Source organism: Pararge aegeria, chromosome 21 (assembly GCF_905163445.1).
Source record: "Pararge aegeria chromosome 21, ilParAegt1.1, whole genome shotgun sequence".
NCBI lineage: Eukaryota > Metazoa > Arthropoda > Insecta > Lepidoptera > Nymphalidae > Pararge > Pararge aegeria.
In genome coordinates this window covers 16,372,556-16,388,699 of record NC_053200.1, presented here as the reverse complement: position 1 = coordinate 16,388,699, position 16,144 = coordinate 16,372,556, and the positions used below count along the sequence as shown (strand labels likewise).

The following is a 16,144-nucleotide window of genomic DNA, read 5'->3' as shown; positions in this document are numbered from 1 at the left end:
ACGCTTGTATGGGGGAGCAAACAGATCTCCATGCCAGCGCAATCGAGCGAGATGTTTGAAGTGGCCCGATAATTCAATAACTGTTTCTGGCGGTGGCTCTCGCGGAGACAACGAAGCGTTTTTGTCATTTGTTAGTTCAGTCAATGTTTGCGGAAGGGCCGCTGGTGTAATGCGAGCCGCTGTAATAGCTGGCTCAGTTCCTACGATCAGTAGGGAGCGGGCCAGCGCCGGGGAGTGTTTTGTCATTGTGTCGTGCAACTTTTGTGATAGAGACAACCGTTTCTTTTGCTAATTTGCTCGAGTTTTTTTTATTTTATTTCACTACTAGTTAGCCCTTGACTGCAATCTCACCAGATGTTAAGTGATGATGCATTCTAAGATGGCAGCGGGCTAACCTGTTAGGGAGTAATGGTAGTCATACCCCTAATCGGTTTCTACGCGACATCGCACCGGAACACAAAATCGCTTAGCGGCACGTCTTTGTCGGTAGGATGGTAACTAGCCTCGGCCAAAGCCTCACACCAGGCACTTTGTGTCGTGATTTGCAGAACGTAGTTAATGTATTAAATGAAAACATACTTAACTTTTCCAAATGGTTCCAAAGGTACTTACTCGTATATGTAATAGAACGTGTTTTCCCGAAAAAAAACTCTTGGCTCTTAGGCAGCTACTACATTCCGACATTCGAACCCTTTCAGTTGCGGCTTCTTTGGAGTCACCCAACCTTAGCTCCACTCTCAGTAGCCTAAGGCTAGCAAGGAGGCCTAAACATATCGAGCCTAAGGGTACAAACTCTTCCTGGCAGAGCCCTTATCCGAGGCACGGCAACAAGCCCACGTCACGCAGCTACACACAATTCGACAAAAAAACTCCCACGTTGTCAAGGTTGAAGTTTAACTCAAAAAGTAGCGTTTATCGATTCGATCGATGAATGCGCAAGCTATTATAAAATACTAGTTGTACCCTGCCACGCTTCGCTGTGGCACATTGTGATTGAGTGGTTGGGAAAAATAGATAAATGCGTATTATATATCATGCTAAAATTTCAGCCCGATCGTTGCAGAACTTTTTGAGTTTTTAAAGCGTACACAAACCAACATAACATGTGTTTTATCACTAAAGATGTCCCTCCTACTTCCAGAGGCAACCAGTATTATATGGAAATTATAGATCATTGACTGCAAATCTTACATAGACTCTTCCGCACTTAAAGTTTTAGTAGTAGTACCTATTAAAGCATTTTGTGGCCAAAACTTGTCCAGGGAAGTCCCTACTACCCCCATGTTTATTTAAGCTACTAAGCTACGTTCCAGTCCGAAGGGTGTCATTTCATACGATGTGTTCCTTGCATGGCATTCAAAGTGTTCTTCTGTTTATGTAACAAATTATGGTTTTTCACTAACCATTAGGTTACCACAGCTTGGTCCATCATTTATTACTATTAAAAAACCTTTAGGATGTCATCAACAATTATAATTATGTAAATAATTTTAACGCCCCCACAATCTCGTCTAGGGCTAAAATTTTTCGAAATCTGATAGTAAGTGACCTTAATTTAACAAACATGAAACTTTTATTAAATTTTAAGTCTGTGGTATAAAATTTTCATTTTTTTTCATCCGTAACCGATTTTGTGATTTAAACTTCATTCAATACATTCTTGTTTGCTCATAACATAGCCCAAAAAAATTCTGTCCAAATTTCATGTCTAAAAGAGTTAAAATTCAAAATTTATGATTTTTTCTAATCATTATCGCCCCCGCTATACACTTCGGAGATTTAACACTTATAAAAAAGTTGCAAAATTTCAATTCAATCGGATGTATAGTTTAATAGTTTTAACGGAACAACCGTACAAAACTCTATAGATTTATATATGAGTATAGATACGTAGATTACTAGAGATATGCGTACTATATTTTAAGAGTTCATTAGATCTTTCCAGGATTCCGCCATTAGATCTTGACTTAGTGATAATGGACCACCAAGGATGCTTACGGTTTCAAAAACATAATTTTAAATTGAAATTTTATAATGACGAAATTCTGAGTAACAAATATAAAAAAATGCAGATAATTGAGAACCTCCTCCTTTTTGAAGGCGGTTATTAAAAGGAAACATAATGTCAAAAATATAATTTGATGTAATTATGATATAGGTACATACTTTCATTTAATTGGAGCGACAGCGGGACAATGGGCAATAAAGCATGTGATCGGTTGGTAACGAGGCGCCCAATCAGTTCAGTGGTTGTTGCGCAGGCGCACGACTGGACGCTGCGCGGACCGCGGACGCACGTCAATTACCTCTCGTCGCTATAGTTGACGATTTATAATGTGGCGACGAGGATATCCATGCTTCTTTTCAAATTAAATTTAATTTCCTCCACGACACTTGTTTCCCAATGTGGAAACGCTGGTTTTATTTTATACGAAAGTTATTTTTAACAAGCTTTTATTCTCATTTGCTTTTTGTGACATCTCATCCGGGGAAATACTACTTCCTTGCTTATTTTTGTTGCCAAGCACACTATTCTCGTGGGAACCGTTTGTACCTACTCCAGGAATAAAATATAATCTTTGTTACTCTCCGTCTTTTCAACTAACTCTATGCCAAAAATCAAGTTAATTGGTTGCTAAGTTAGGTCCTAAAATAACGACAAACAAACAAACGAACAAGCTCACTTGCGCATTTGTTATATATTAGTAAGTAATAGAGAAAGTTTTGACTTTGTCACTTCTTCCTTCTCGTGGCTTCTGATAGCTGATAAATGATAATTCCTGGGGGTCTTTATGAGTATAAAGCACATTAGGAATTATCATAATTGAAAAGAGCGGCAGTTAAAGGTTTTAAAAACTTAAACATTAAAAGAATCGGATTAAAGAAACCAGCGGAGTCAGTTAATCGGAACAAATCAAAATAAAATCATAATCGTTATTTACTAGTGATGGATCTAATAACGTACCCGCAGGTCGATTACCGCGCTGCGCCCGCGCCGCTCGCCGCTCGTTGCGTACCGTTGTAAGTCGATATTTTACGAGCCGAAATTTTCCAATTTCGACTATCGATAAAACGTTTCATATTTTATTAACTGTTGTGATGTTATCCTCACTCACTTTTATGGATGTTGATGGAAATTGGAATTTTAATCGCATTAGAAATATTCGTTGTTACGTGTGGTCAGTTGGTATGTTTCAAGACTTTCGGAGGGGCTATGTTCGAACTTAGAAATGTTATATATATTCTGGCCGGCACGTATAACTTAGGTTACGTTATATGCATTTTAAGCAATTAAATATCACCTTTGCGCCAAAGCTTGGAGACTTAAATTGTTTCCTTTCACCGTCATTACCCTCAGCATTTTAGTTTTGATTATTTTTACCATTAAATGGTAGGTAGGTACGTTCTACATGCATACCGCGAAAGAGTGTTTTGTTTTTTTGTCCTTTCTTAACGCCCTAACTAAAAAAGCAATCGACTTACTCGATGCCAATGATTTATGACATATAGTTTGTTGAAAAAAAGGGAGAGTAACATAGGCTACTTTCTATCCCGGGAAAACAAACGGTCTCACGGAACTTGTAAAAAACTGCGATGAACGCGGACGAAGGAGCCGTGCAACAGCTATCATAATAATTCAATAATTAAAAGTAGGCACTTGACATATATAGTTTTTTTAAATGTACCTGTTGACTTAAAAATAGTGAAAATTACGTCTTCGATGTTTATAAAGGTCACGAGACGAACTCGCGTAGGCGGGGCGAGGTCGCGGAGGCACCTGCGCCGATCGACGACCTTGCACCTCCCGCCCTCCCGAGTAGTGCCCACAGACCCGGAGCACTCACCGATCATACACACGTGGCATTGAACCCGGTGCATGGCGTGTCAGTTGTGCTTCGCCTTTTAACTTTCTTCTAATAAGACAGTTGTATGAAATCAGTTCAACTTTTTGAGACAGAGCAAGTGTGGGGAAGTACTGCCGCTTTGCTTATTTAAGCATTGCTGTATTCCCGGCTGTAATTACAGGCACATGAAGCGTAAGACACGCCTCAGGTGGATAGACACAGGGCGGCATAAGTTAAGTATAAGTTTTTAGCTCCAGCTACGAGACAGAGTTGATTATTTAATATTAAAACGGCATAACTCAGCATCATCATTGTCATCGTGTTCGGTCTAAATAATGTGTTTCGTGAGATAGATTACAACGCTTCATTTAATGACTGTGATTATATGAGAAAGAAAATTATTGGACTTATATGAATCATAAATTTTAATATGCATCTCACTTAGAAAAATTTAAGACTAATGAAACGTGTGGGCAAATTAATCCTATACAGATACCAACAAAGCCTGCTATAAGTTACAACATTATGTGCTGCTTTTGGAATAATAAAGATAATTCAATATAAATAGATATCTAATAATGATCAGTGTTTGGTTAATCGTGACTAGATCGGCCGATTAGCGCAGCTAGTGGTATCTGCGGGCAGGGCAGCTAGCAGTCTAGCAGTAATTGAGCGAGGCTAATTAACTATTCCTCATCGATTTATCAGGTTCGACAAATTCTTGTGATCAGGAGGAATTTAATTAAGCCTTTATAGTTAAATCTGGATTAGACTAAGTTTTTTTCAATTGGAATTAGATCTTTTAAAACATATACATATATATTAAATAGTCTCCAGGTTCTCTGCCGTTACTCCTTAAAAATGTGCATGGTTTTCAGTCTCACTCATGTTGAAGAGAAACCGATATTAGCTTTTTGTGGAGTTTGTACCGGAATTAATTAAAAGCAATGATCGAGCATCTTTCAGGGGAAATTACTTAAACTTATAGCTTAGCAGTAAAAAAACAATGTTTCTTTTCATGTTTATTCAGTAACAATTCCAACAATAAGTCTATCTTATATACAGAACCGTAAACTCTACTTAAAACAATATCCTCGTTCTGATACAGACAAGAAAAAATAGTCACGGCTTCGTGGTTAGAACGAGTGTGAATCATCATTGAAGTTCCGAGTTCGAATGCCGGAGGATTGTACTATAACTATGGTAAAATTGATATTCATATCATTAAGTTCACGATGGACGTGATTTAACTTTACAAACTGTAATATTCATATATTTTATAATTCTCAGTAATGTGTTTGTACATTTATTTGACTCGATTCACTTTGTAATTTCTAAGCACATTTACACAAATGAGGCGTTGTGGCACTCACAGAGAACATTACCATCTTATTTTCATTATGCATTATCTATTCCTTATGTTAAAACGATGTAAGAGTACGTTTTTATAAATACACCTGTAATTTTGGATAAACCTTGATATTGATACCAGAATTTTTCTGATACCTGATTCTACTGGTTCTCTCAGTTTTGTTTTAACCATTTTAAGTTCCCTTTAAGCAATCTTTGACCGGATCATATTTGACGACGGATCTCTTCCCGATGACTTCCGCCTCTCCGATCGTGTCGGGCAGTTGCGTTCGCGCAGTTTCCGGCATGAGCAGCGTCAGGGCGCCGGACAGTAAGGACGTGAGGCCGAATATAACTGCTGGTAGACCGGTCCAGTATGTCATCTGGAAGTGTAGCAATAGACTGTTAAAAGTACACCCTAAAAAATTTGTTTGAAAAATACTTTTTGCGAAGCTGTATTTCAAATTCAAAATTCATTTATTCCAAGTAATCCTACTTTTTTAAGTACTTTTTAAACGTCAAGTCTGTCTGTTTGTAGTGACTCTACCAACGAAGCTAGTACGAAACTAAAAAGTTGCTCTTTCCCAACATCGATATTTAACAATCATTTAGTTGCAGTGGAGTGTAGACAGTTCATTCTCGTAATAATACTAGCCGCTAGTGTCGATGAGTTTAAAATTGAACTTTGCGAGCACGCCCTTTAGCAATCATATCAAGTAACAGATATACGCTAGCACCGATGTGTTACATTAAAACTTATACAAAGGTTCCAGACAGTATAAAGATGTGGCGGGAAGGGAAATACTTATGAAGAAAGCTAATGATTGAATCGTACTAATATTATTAATGCAACAGTGTTTTTGTTAGATTTGTAAAAGCCGGTAATAACCACGACCTACAACAGATGATTATGAGCACAAACAAGAAGTGGAAGTCGTATATAGTAGTTAGGTCTCACCAGCAGCGGAGTCTGCGGCGCCAACAGCGAGCCCACGCGGCCGAAGGCAGAGCAGATGGAGTGCATGGAGTTGCGCGTGTAGGTGGGGAACAGCTCCGACGTGTACATGTACACGATGTTGTACGAGAAGGTGGCCAGCATCTCGAACGCCATGAACAGCGCCAGCCCGAGCCACGCGTAACCTGCTGACACGTGGGGAGCTTTACGACGATGGCTAAATCAGCAGTACTTACACCATCAACAGCCTTTAACAGTTCGTTGCTGGATTACAGGCCTCCCAACGGTACGGTTTGCCCATAATTACCACCAAGCAGACGGCATTATGATCGCGGTAGAGAGTAGAAGCACTGAGAACGTTCCCGTTATATTCCCTTAGTCGCCTCGTAACACACCCGCGGGTGGTGACAACTGTATTGTGATCTGGCGTCACCACATAGCGAAGCAGTACTTATAACGATCAAAAATTATACCGTCTCCCAAAGAATTATTCTGATAACAAGTTGCTTATTTTTCATTGAGAAATTCCTTCCTCCATTTTCAAATATCTTCATCGGAGTCCACATGGGTATTTATTAAAAAAACAGCCAAGTGTCCAATCAGCAATACCAACAAGGAAGTTAGGAATCTCCATTTCGAAATCAAGTTAGACACATACCTTCAATTAAATTTAAACTAAGACGAACCATGATTGATTAAACGAAATTCTAACTAGTGAATCTCTAAATCAGTTTGTAGAAAATACTGCTGCAGATACTGACCTTTTGGCATAAAAGGCTGCGATACGCAGAACACTCCACCGACGATAAACGACGCAATCAAGGGCAACTTCCTCTTGTATTTTGCCAGCGCCAACCAGTAGAAGATGTTTGCGGGAATGTCCATCATTATCAGCAGAGCAAAATTGATGTATTTATTCCCACTGATTAACACTGAACTGATCATCATTCCGAAGTTTATAAGAGTTATGGTGAACCACCAAACCATGCACACAAGGAATCTCTGCAGCATTATTCTGGACCTGAAGGTCTTTACGAGCAACTTCCTGTCCGTTACGCTACTTGATGTATCTTCGTCTATGTAGTTCAGTTTGTTTATCAGGGATTTTTCCACTTTCACGTTATTTCTTTTCGCAATCTTCTCTATCAGTTTAATGGCTTGTTTTTTCTTTCCCTTGCTGAACAGCCACCGGATGCTCTCGTCCAGGAAGAAGGAGTATGTGAGGATGATGAGGGTGGGCGCGTAGATGACCCTGAGGAAGTTGCGCCAGTAGGGTACGCCCCAGGCTATGAATGGCATGATGATTTGACCGATGGTGTAGCAGTTTAGGAGTATCATTTGGAAGAGAACTGCGCGTTTCTTTTCCACAATTTCAATACCTGGAAAATAACATAAAAAATAAGCTTAGAATTGGGTGTATTATAATAATTTAACATAAGTTTTTATATACTCTACGCTATTTTGTATTCTAAACTGTTCCATAAACCTCAGATGCTTCGCAAATCTCTATTTAGTTATTCTAAAAATTATATTATTATTAAAAAGCACAAACTGCAGTTACAACAATTGTTGAAATTATGGGATTGCATGCTTTAGCAAGTGCAAGTGAAACGGTATCAATCACTGTTTTGGTTATTCGCAATAAATATCAAATACATAAATATATGGTATACACTTTTTTTCTATTTGTTATAAGCTTTACGAAGCTAGCTGGACATAAAATATCTTCTTAGGGTTACGTATTTTTTATCTTGTGTCAGTATATATTTTAAGTGTTTCTTTATGGGCCAGGTCTCCTAGTACAAATAAATAAAAAATATTATTTTTGAATATTGCCTAGAGATATGTCTTTAGATGGGATAATTGGTATATTATAGTTACTTTTTAATAAAGAAAGAGTATAAGAAAGTGGCCCTGTACATATATGATCACATTATTTTATAATTCTTCGGTATGAAGTTTTCATACTTAACATAAACATGGGTGACAAAGCGTCACCAATGGCCGCTTCCAGTCCTTCCAGGGCGAGATAGAGCCAGAAGGACGTGGCGAAGCTCTTGGTCAGACCGAGCACGGCGCCCATGGTGCCGGCGAACACGGCTGCAGTCTTGCGACCGAACCTGCCAAACCAACAGAAACAACATAATATACAAACAGTCGGATTAATATGCGTTTAGGCTGTACCACGCTGGCCAAGTGCGCATTGACAAGTGTGAACTTTACACGCCCTTGAGAACGTTATGGACAACTCTCAGACATGCAGACTTTCCTGGTGATCTTTTTCCTATACCCTTAGAGCAATTGATATTTTAATCACTTTCTTAAATTAAAAACACACATCGCTGCGAAAAGTAAGAGGTAACCGGGGATCGAAATCGGTCCTTACCACTACGTTATCGCCGATATTAAAAAGTAATATAATATCGTTTAATAATAAAACGATATTATATTAAAGTGAATAAAGATCATCTAAATAAAGGAGTTTATTATCATGTATTTGGTAGCAAAATATTAAACTGGACCTGTCTGAGATCTGTCCTTGGACGAGCAGTCCAACCATACTCCCGAAACTGTGTATGGTGCCGACCAGTGGAGGCTTCCATTCCTCGCAAGCCAAGCCGAACTGCAACCAATGAGAAAAGATCAATTGTAGAACAGCATTTGTATTCATTGATGGAGTAAAGTTTCCGACATAACTTCATGAGATTGGATCTTATTCGTTATTAATAACTTCCAATTGTTCACTGTATAAGGTGTTTTTACACATTTATGAAATGTATGAATTGGTAGGTCCAGAATTACCTTGAGAATCAATCATGTTGTAAAAGCGTATACAAAGAAGTTCTGCACCTTTCGCAGACGATATGCAGATATCACAAATTGTTCACTAATTGTAATCATATCACTAAATGTGAATGTTTCACAGAGACTATATTATTATAAATATATAGCGAAGCTATTGTAAGTATATCTATTTGTTTAAATTTTTCACGAAGCGATTCGAGTAACCCAAGTTTATATGATGATCGTACTCCTATCTCCTATTTCGATCGTACTTTCAATATCTGAAGATTTTCCCCACAACAAGATCCCATAAGACCTTATATTGTGAAAGTATGCGAAAAAATTGCAATATGATAATCAATCTATGTTTCACGGATCCTCGGCTAGCAAGTTTATAGTGGACAATTCATATGTACAATTCTACTGTACCAAATCATTGATGCAGCGGGGATCATGAAGGGCATTCCTGCCTTACTGGAGTCATGCGTGCCGAGCCATTAGGTACCCGTGAGGGGGCCATGGCGGATTGTATTCGAGCATAGAAACAGGGGTGGCCAAACTCACATTATTAATCGAGACGCGTACTCGTAACATATTGAGCTTGAGTTTAGAACTTTATGCCCGATGACTTAGGATACAGGAAAACAGGTTCGGTTTCTATTTAAAACACTATTTAAAACTAAGCAATAACAGCGGTTTCTTAATTTTATGAGAGAACTTTGTATCAACGAAACGAAAATGGACGAAATCCCTTATCTCCAATGATCTTTATATTATCCACATATTTAAATGGGAAAAAACTAGATTCAAAATATGTGCAGGACGAATGACAATAGACCATCAGTATTAAAAGAATGACGTGACGTTTACGTCTTGAATTTCCAACCAGGCGAAGAGTATGCGTGAAGATAGGATCAGTTTTATAAGATCTATGTAGCGTCACTATAAAAATCGAGTGTTAAATTCTTATTTAAAAAGATTCTCCTTTTAATTTCCAAAAGAGTAGTAGGTTAATAATCCTTCGAATACCGGATATATGGTGACAGTGCGGCCGGGATGATCGGTTCGCGCAAAAACGATGCAAATCGGCCGAGTACCGACCCGTATCGGTATCAAACAAATTGCGCGCCTTGTGCTTTGTTGGCTTTATTGCCATGCACCCACGATTGACACCTGTGCGCATGCGCATGGTAGTGCAGTATTTGCTCTAACTTAATTTTACGCGACCCGGTTTTTTTTTAATGTATTTACAGGCATATCTCGTCATTTGTAGACGGATTTTTTTTCTCAGCGCTGCGACTGTACGGAATTGACTGCTAAAAAAGCGTTAGTTTCAAGCGTTAGTGTGAAAACAGTCAGTTTTTCCGATGGTCAGAGTAGAGTATATAATTTCATTTCTAACCTCACTCGTACCTACTCGACTGTACACGATTTTTCCTAATAATTTACTAAGATAAGTGCCATGGATCTTTTATCAAGAACGAATTTAATCTCAATGTTGGCTTATATATAATATCAGTAATATCTTGTAAATACTACTATCAGTTATTTACTTCTGTAATAGATAAAATATACGCTGAAAACATTTCCTTACAATGCAAAATCTGAGTGTCTCACTAAAAAATTTGTGGAGAACCACTAGGTAAACGAGTAGGTATATATATACCTTATAGTTTTAATAGCTCTATGCATTCATAATTGTCAATCGGTATTGTCAATTTGCTATTCAAAGCAAAGTCGAAGGGCGCAGATAACATTCATAGCTGCTTATTAGTGACCAAATCGTGTTAAAAATACATTAAACTATGGATTTATCTTGATAATTATACAATTACTACCAGGTTTAGTAGTAAGTTTTTCTAATAAAAACATTTTATTACAAAGACATTCAATGGTATTTAAATTACATTGTATACGTTTTAAAATAAAATTGGACCGACTTTAAAACCGAATTATAAACCTTTAAAAGGCTAATAGGTACAAATTGGTTATTTATGCAACTGTTTTATAACAAGGGTTATTAAAACACGCATTTCTAAAATTAAATCACGAGTGTTTTAATACCTAATTATCAACACTTGCATGTACAAGACTTTATCTACACCCATGATATGAATCCTCAATATAAGATTCTGAAACAGTTAGCTTACCTACTGCTAACAATAAATCAGCAAGTCCTAGTAACCTCGCGGCGTTCTGGTTTCATACGCACGTTAATGACAAGGCTTTTTTTTAATTCATTCTTATAAAGCGGCACGCATGATGCTGTCTGTTGAGTAAAACCTTTGCGCAGAAATAATTTATCATCCTCATTCTATGAGTATCCCACTTGTGACCCATAACTAAAACTCTCTAGATATATTTCCTTACTATGGTCACTTCTGATATACCGATAATTTTCCCCCATTTTTTTATTTTTTAAAAAAATTGTAAAAGCGGACTAAGAACGCGGGCAATCACTTAATTTTTTTTAACCTGACCTAAGAATGTCATACATTATATACCTTGTGATGCATAGTCGAACATGCTAAGTATTTCGCCAATAGCGGCAGCTCTGTTATCTGACAGTAGACTCGTAATAAGTAATAACAGGAGCCAGTTATTTGATTAAGGCTCTGGCGCGAGATACAGCCGCTACTCCATTGAGGCATTAAAGATTTAACAATACGACGCACTGTTATCTCTGCCGAGAAGTCACGCCGAGATGTGACCGATAGCGCGAGGAACCTGCCGCCTTTGCGCCGAGAGGCCGCGGGCACATGTCCCAAACCATAGGATACTACAATTGAAATGTTCATACTATACCCCTATTAAATCCTTACTGCGAAGGTGTTTCTTTTTTTGTTTGTCCTTTTTTAACGCTCTAACTAAGCAAACGATCAATTTAATTTTGGCATAGAGTTAATTGAATGAACTGGAAGTAACATAGGCTACTTCTTTTCCCGGATACAAACGGTTCCCACGGGATTTGTAAAAAACCCATAAAGAATACGGACGAAGAACTCGGGTAGCAGCTACTAATGTTATAAAGATGAAAGTGTGTATTTGATTGTCCTTGTTACACGCCCTTACAAACAATCATTAACTTGACTTTTGGCATAGAGTTAGTTGAAATAACGGAGAGTAACATAGATTAATTTTCATCGTAGGAAAACAAGCAGTTCGCACGGGATTTGTAAAACACCTTAATACCTAAACACTGACAACGAAAGCGACAACGGCTAGTAATGTTATACATGCGAAAGCCTATAGACGCGGAGAGGTAATAACAGAAGTACGTTTTAGGATATAATCCTATAGGAACTGTGCATTTTTTTTTTATATTTTTTTATTCTTACATTACATGAAATATGTATACATAGTAGTGATATGAAGGCGATAACCATATTAAGAAACTCGAAACATAAAAAAGTACCATAGATTTTATTAAATTATAATCTGAAATTACAAGATAGGCTTGCGCTAGGTTCCAATCACATCTTATGTAACAGTAGTAGTTCAGCCTCGCTTGCTTCTATTGCTTGAGTTTTTCAGACACATCACAATAACTACCAAAGTTCTTAAAATTATTGAAAAATATGTGTAAATATTATATTGTCTATTTGACCGGCAACATCCTGAGAAAACTTGCCCAAGAGTTCTCCATAATGTTCTAAAAAGCGTGTGAAGTTTACCAATCAGCACTGGATCGGGGGGGCCGACTACAGTCCAAACCCTTCTCAATCTTATGGGAGACGCTTGCTCTGTAGTGGGCCGGTTATGGGTTGATTGATGATGATGATGATAATGATGATTTGAAGTTGATGTTCAACATTTCGTACTGTGTGCTATAGCGACGTAAATGTACTAGTACCGCCCCACACGTGACTGCGCTCTCTCAGTGTAGCAGTCGCAGCGGAAGCGGGCGGGCAGCATAATCGTTTCCCATATCGTATCGTTGGCAGAGATCTCGTTGCTACCAATAACTTACAGTTGTAAGAGGTTTCTGTTCGGTTTGGCTCACAAATGCAGTTCGCTCAGAACGGATTTATAGCGCTCGCAATAATTGCAAGATGTCTAATATGAACACGAAGCGTACGGTTGCAAAGCGCAGTGTTGAAAATTCGGGAAATTGGGGAAACAAAAGTGGACCTCAATTAAGTAGATCATGACTTTAATTTTGACTTTTCATAAGCAGTTTTGATTCAATGCGCCCGATCCCGCAATGCATATTTCACTACCTTCTTAGGGACCTGTATACTGATGCGATGCAGACATTAAATAAAAATCTATTTTTGGTTCTCTATCGATGATTTTAATGAACAGGAATCGTCCAGTTGCAGTGTTGTTATAAGTATAGATGATAAAGCTCACCTCAGCCACAAAGCTATGAGGTATCTCATAAGCCCACTCCTTGCACTCCCGCGACACGCTGGTGTTGAAGACGCGGCAGGTGTTGTCGAGAGGGGGATGCTGGTGGCACTGCTTGAAGCCAGTGCTATCCAGCTCGGAGTCTGACGCGTTGAGCCACGGCACTACGAAGGAGGTTCCGGCTGATTCGCATTCCGCCACTTTGCACCTGGGAAAATGTGTAAAAGATGTTGTGTGTGTTGTGTTGTGTAGTCAATCTAGAAGAAAGTAAAACCTTAGAGGAAACCTTCTTCAAGCATTACTTTTTTGAAGACTTGATAGGTTTTAGTCCTTTGTATGTCTAGTGGTTAAGCGGTGATAGTCCAGTACTTCGGCTTCACTTTCGAATTCGAATTCGAATTTTAACATGCATCTGTAATTTTTAAGTTATTTGCATTAAGTAATTTAAATATCACTTGCTTTAACGGTGAAGGAAAATATCGTGGGGAAACCTACATGTCTGAGAGTTCCATAATGCTCTCAAAGGTGTGTGAATTCCATCAATTCGCATCCGGCCAGCGTGGCACACACATCGCTATCTAGCCCCAAAGTAGCTTGTGCTGTGGGTATTAAGTTAACTGATGAAAGTTTTATTACATAAACACCCAGACACTAAGAAACATTCATGTTCATCACACAACACATTGCCCAGTTGTGGGAATCGAACCCACAATCTTTGGCTCAGAAAGCAGCATCGCTGCCCACTGAGCGGCCGTCAATATAAAAGTTAAGTCGAATTACTATTATTTTAAAGCTAAATATTATGTAACATTGTCTCCAAATAAGCTTCGTGAACATGTTCAAAACCATAGAATTGCGAATCTCCGACATATTATTAAACTCGTTTAGATGAACGTTCGAAGTTATATCAAACGATTAAATATTTATTCATAGGGTTTATAAATATTCTGTCTTCATCGATGTCACAACTAATAGCATTGCCTGCTTTTATTATAAACTCAAACCTACTTCATGTTGAGTGACTACATAAAAATAAGAATCAAATTTCCGAATTCATAATTATTGACAACACTATTCAAATGTCGCTTTAATATAAAAATATGCCAGTAAAAACAGATTTCTTAGTGAGATAGGTAATAAATTGGGAATCAAAAGGTCACCAAACCTGTAGTTCACATCCTCCACTGCGAAGACGTAGTTGACGTTGTACATGGAGTTGGTGGCGTACACCAGAGCCAGCATGCACATGGTGATCAGCTGGTGCTTCCCGAAAGCACCCAGCCTATTGAGCACCGCATCCAGCTTTACTGGCTCTTCATTGCCATCTAGTGGAGTCGTTTCTTGGTTCTTCTTTGTGACCATTGTTATAAAAATCTATTTAGCTATTTTTGTTATTGGCATTGGCTTGTTTGGTAGTTATTCCATCTGAAACTGCCACATCCTTAGTACAGTTCCTTAATTTCTGCAGCATTTTAAAATTCAACTTTTCATATATAACCTTGGGTCTTTCATGTTAGCTGTCACTAAAATACCTTCGTTGTTTTATGCGTGAATGTTTGTTTACTTTTAAATATTTTGGTAAAACTTGACACGATTTAAGTCTCTATGAAAAGTCGATAAAAGAGTCAAATAATTAATGTTTTTATTGATTTTAAAGTATTACATTTAAATGTCTCTAGGTATTTAGCTATAAAAATACAATTTAATCGGATCGAATCGAATTTTTAAACGATACATACCAGATGGTCAGAAATGAGCGTAGTTGATGGCAGGAAGAGAACCATTCGAAGGAAGAACACAAATTTGTAATAACTCCGAAATGAGGGCATCCAGCATTGCAGGAAACGGCGAAATAATCCTCGGAGACGTGTGCGCGCGCGCTAGGCTCTCGACTAATAAAATGATAATCGCTATTCTTTATTCTTTCTTTGAATGCTAAATGTCAGCAGCCCGAGCGGCGGGTGGGCGCGTTGATTCGTGCACAATGAAGCAGTTCCGAGACCTCCACACGTACTGTACATACTTCTGTACAGCCATCTCTCTTTCACGACTTCCCTGCTCTTATCACTATCGAGCTCGATCTTCGGTATAAATAATAAATTCCCAATTTGGGAATTTATTATTTTCAGAATTTTCTCTGGTCTGGTTCTCTGGTTACGTGGGAGGCTTTAGTTACCACCCAACGTCAAGTGGTTTAGCGTTCCGGAATGCCGCGTAGAAACCGACTATCTTCTTAGGCTGCACCATCGCTTACCACCAGGTGGGATTGTAGCCACCATACCATTTGTTCCGAGACCGTGCTTGGTATTCAAATATTATGTTTTCCTTCTTAATCGCCTTTCTCGAATTTATAGCAGTGTAATTTGAGTAGGTATTTTTTGAATTACCAAATAAAATTCAAAATTTAAAATTCATTTATTTCAGGTAGGCCTAGTTTATAGGCACATTTCAAACGTTAAGTCAGTCTGTTTGTAGTGACTCTACCAACGGTTCGGAAGGCATTCACTGAGAAGAGCCGGCAAGAAACTTAGCAGATTGCTCTTTCCAACATAATTTTATAGTTTAATAATCTTCAGAACTTTTCAGTTTTGTAAGAGTTGTGAGAGCGGAATAGCCTGCCTCCAAGCAACCTTGGCCTTAAGGAATTCGTCACTCGTTTAGTAACCACGTTTGGCTAAATGAGTTTTAATATATTGTTTAAACTTAGGTAAAGGTAGATCTCATATTACCTTCGGTATCATGTTATGAAAGCATAAACCCATCCCCATAAAGGATATCTGTATTTTTCTCAGACTCACTAATATATTTGCGTTTCCATTAAGATGATTGTTTATATCAACTTTTTGTGTAATTAGTAAAT

General features: G+C 38.2%; 1 protein-coding gene across 3 annotated transcripts; it reads right to left on the bottom strand.

Annotated features, from left to right (window-relative positions):
• Positions 1-4,894: 4,894 nt before the first annotated feature.
• Positions 4,895-15,164, bottom strand: LOC120633186 (solute carrier family 22 member 1-like). Of its 3 annotated transcripts, none has more exons than XM_039903318.1 (8): positions 15,024-15,164; positions 14,450-14,715; positions 13,288-13,492; positions 8,673-8,773; positions 8,119-8,270; positions 6,912-7,529; positions 6,154-6,338; positions 4,895-5,578 (listed from the first exon to the last, which is right to left on the bottom strand). In XM_039903318.1, the coding sequence occupies exons 2-8, from the start codon at positions 14,644-14,646 to the stop codon at positions 5,390-5,392; spliced, it is 1,647 nt and encodes a 548-aa protein (XP_039759252.1). In that variant the 5' UTR covers positions 14,647-14,715; positions 15,024-15,164; the 3' UTR covers positions 4,895-5,389. The 3 variants fall into 3 exon arrangements, with proteins under 3 accessions (XP_039759252.1, XP_039759254.1, XP_039759253.1); XM_039903320.1 differs by having other exon boundaries at positions 6,154-6,335; XM_039903319.1 differs by having other exon boundaries at positions 14,450-14,709.
• Positions 15,165-16,144: the final 980 nt, after the last annotated feature.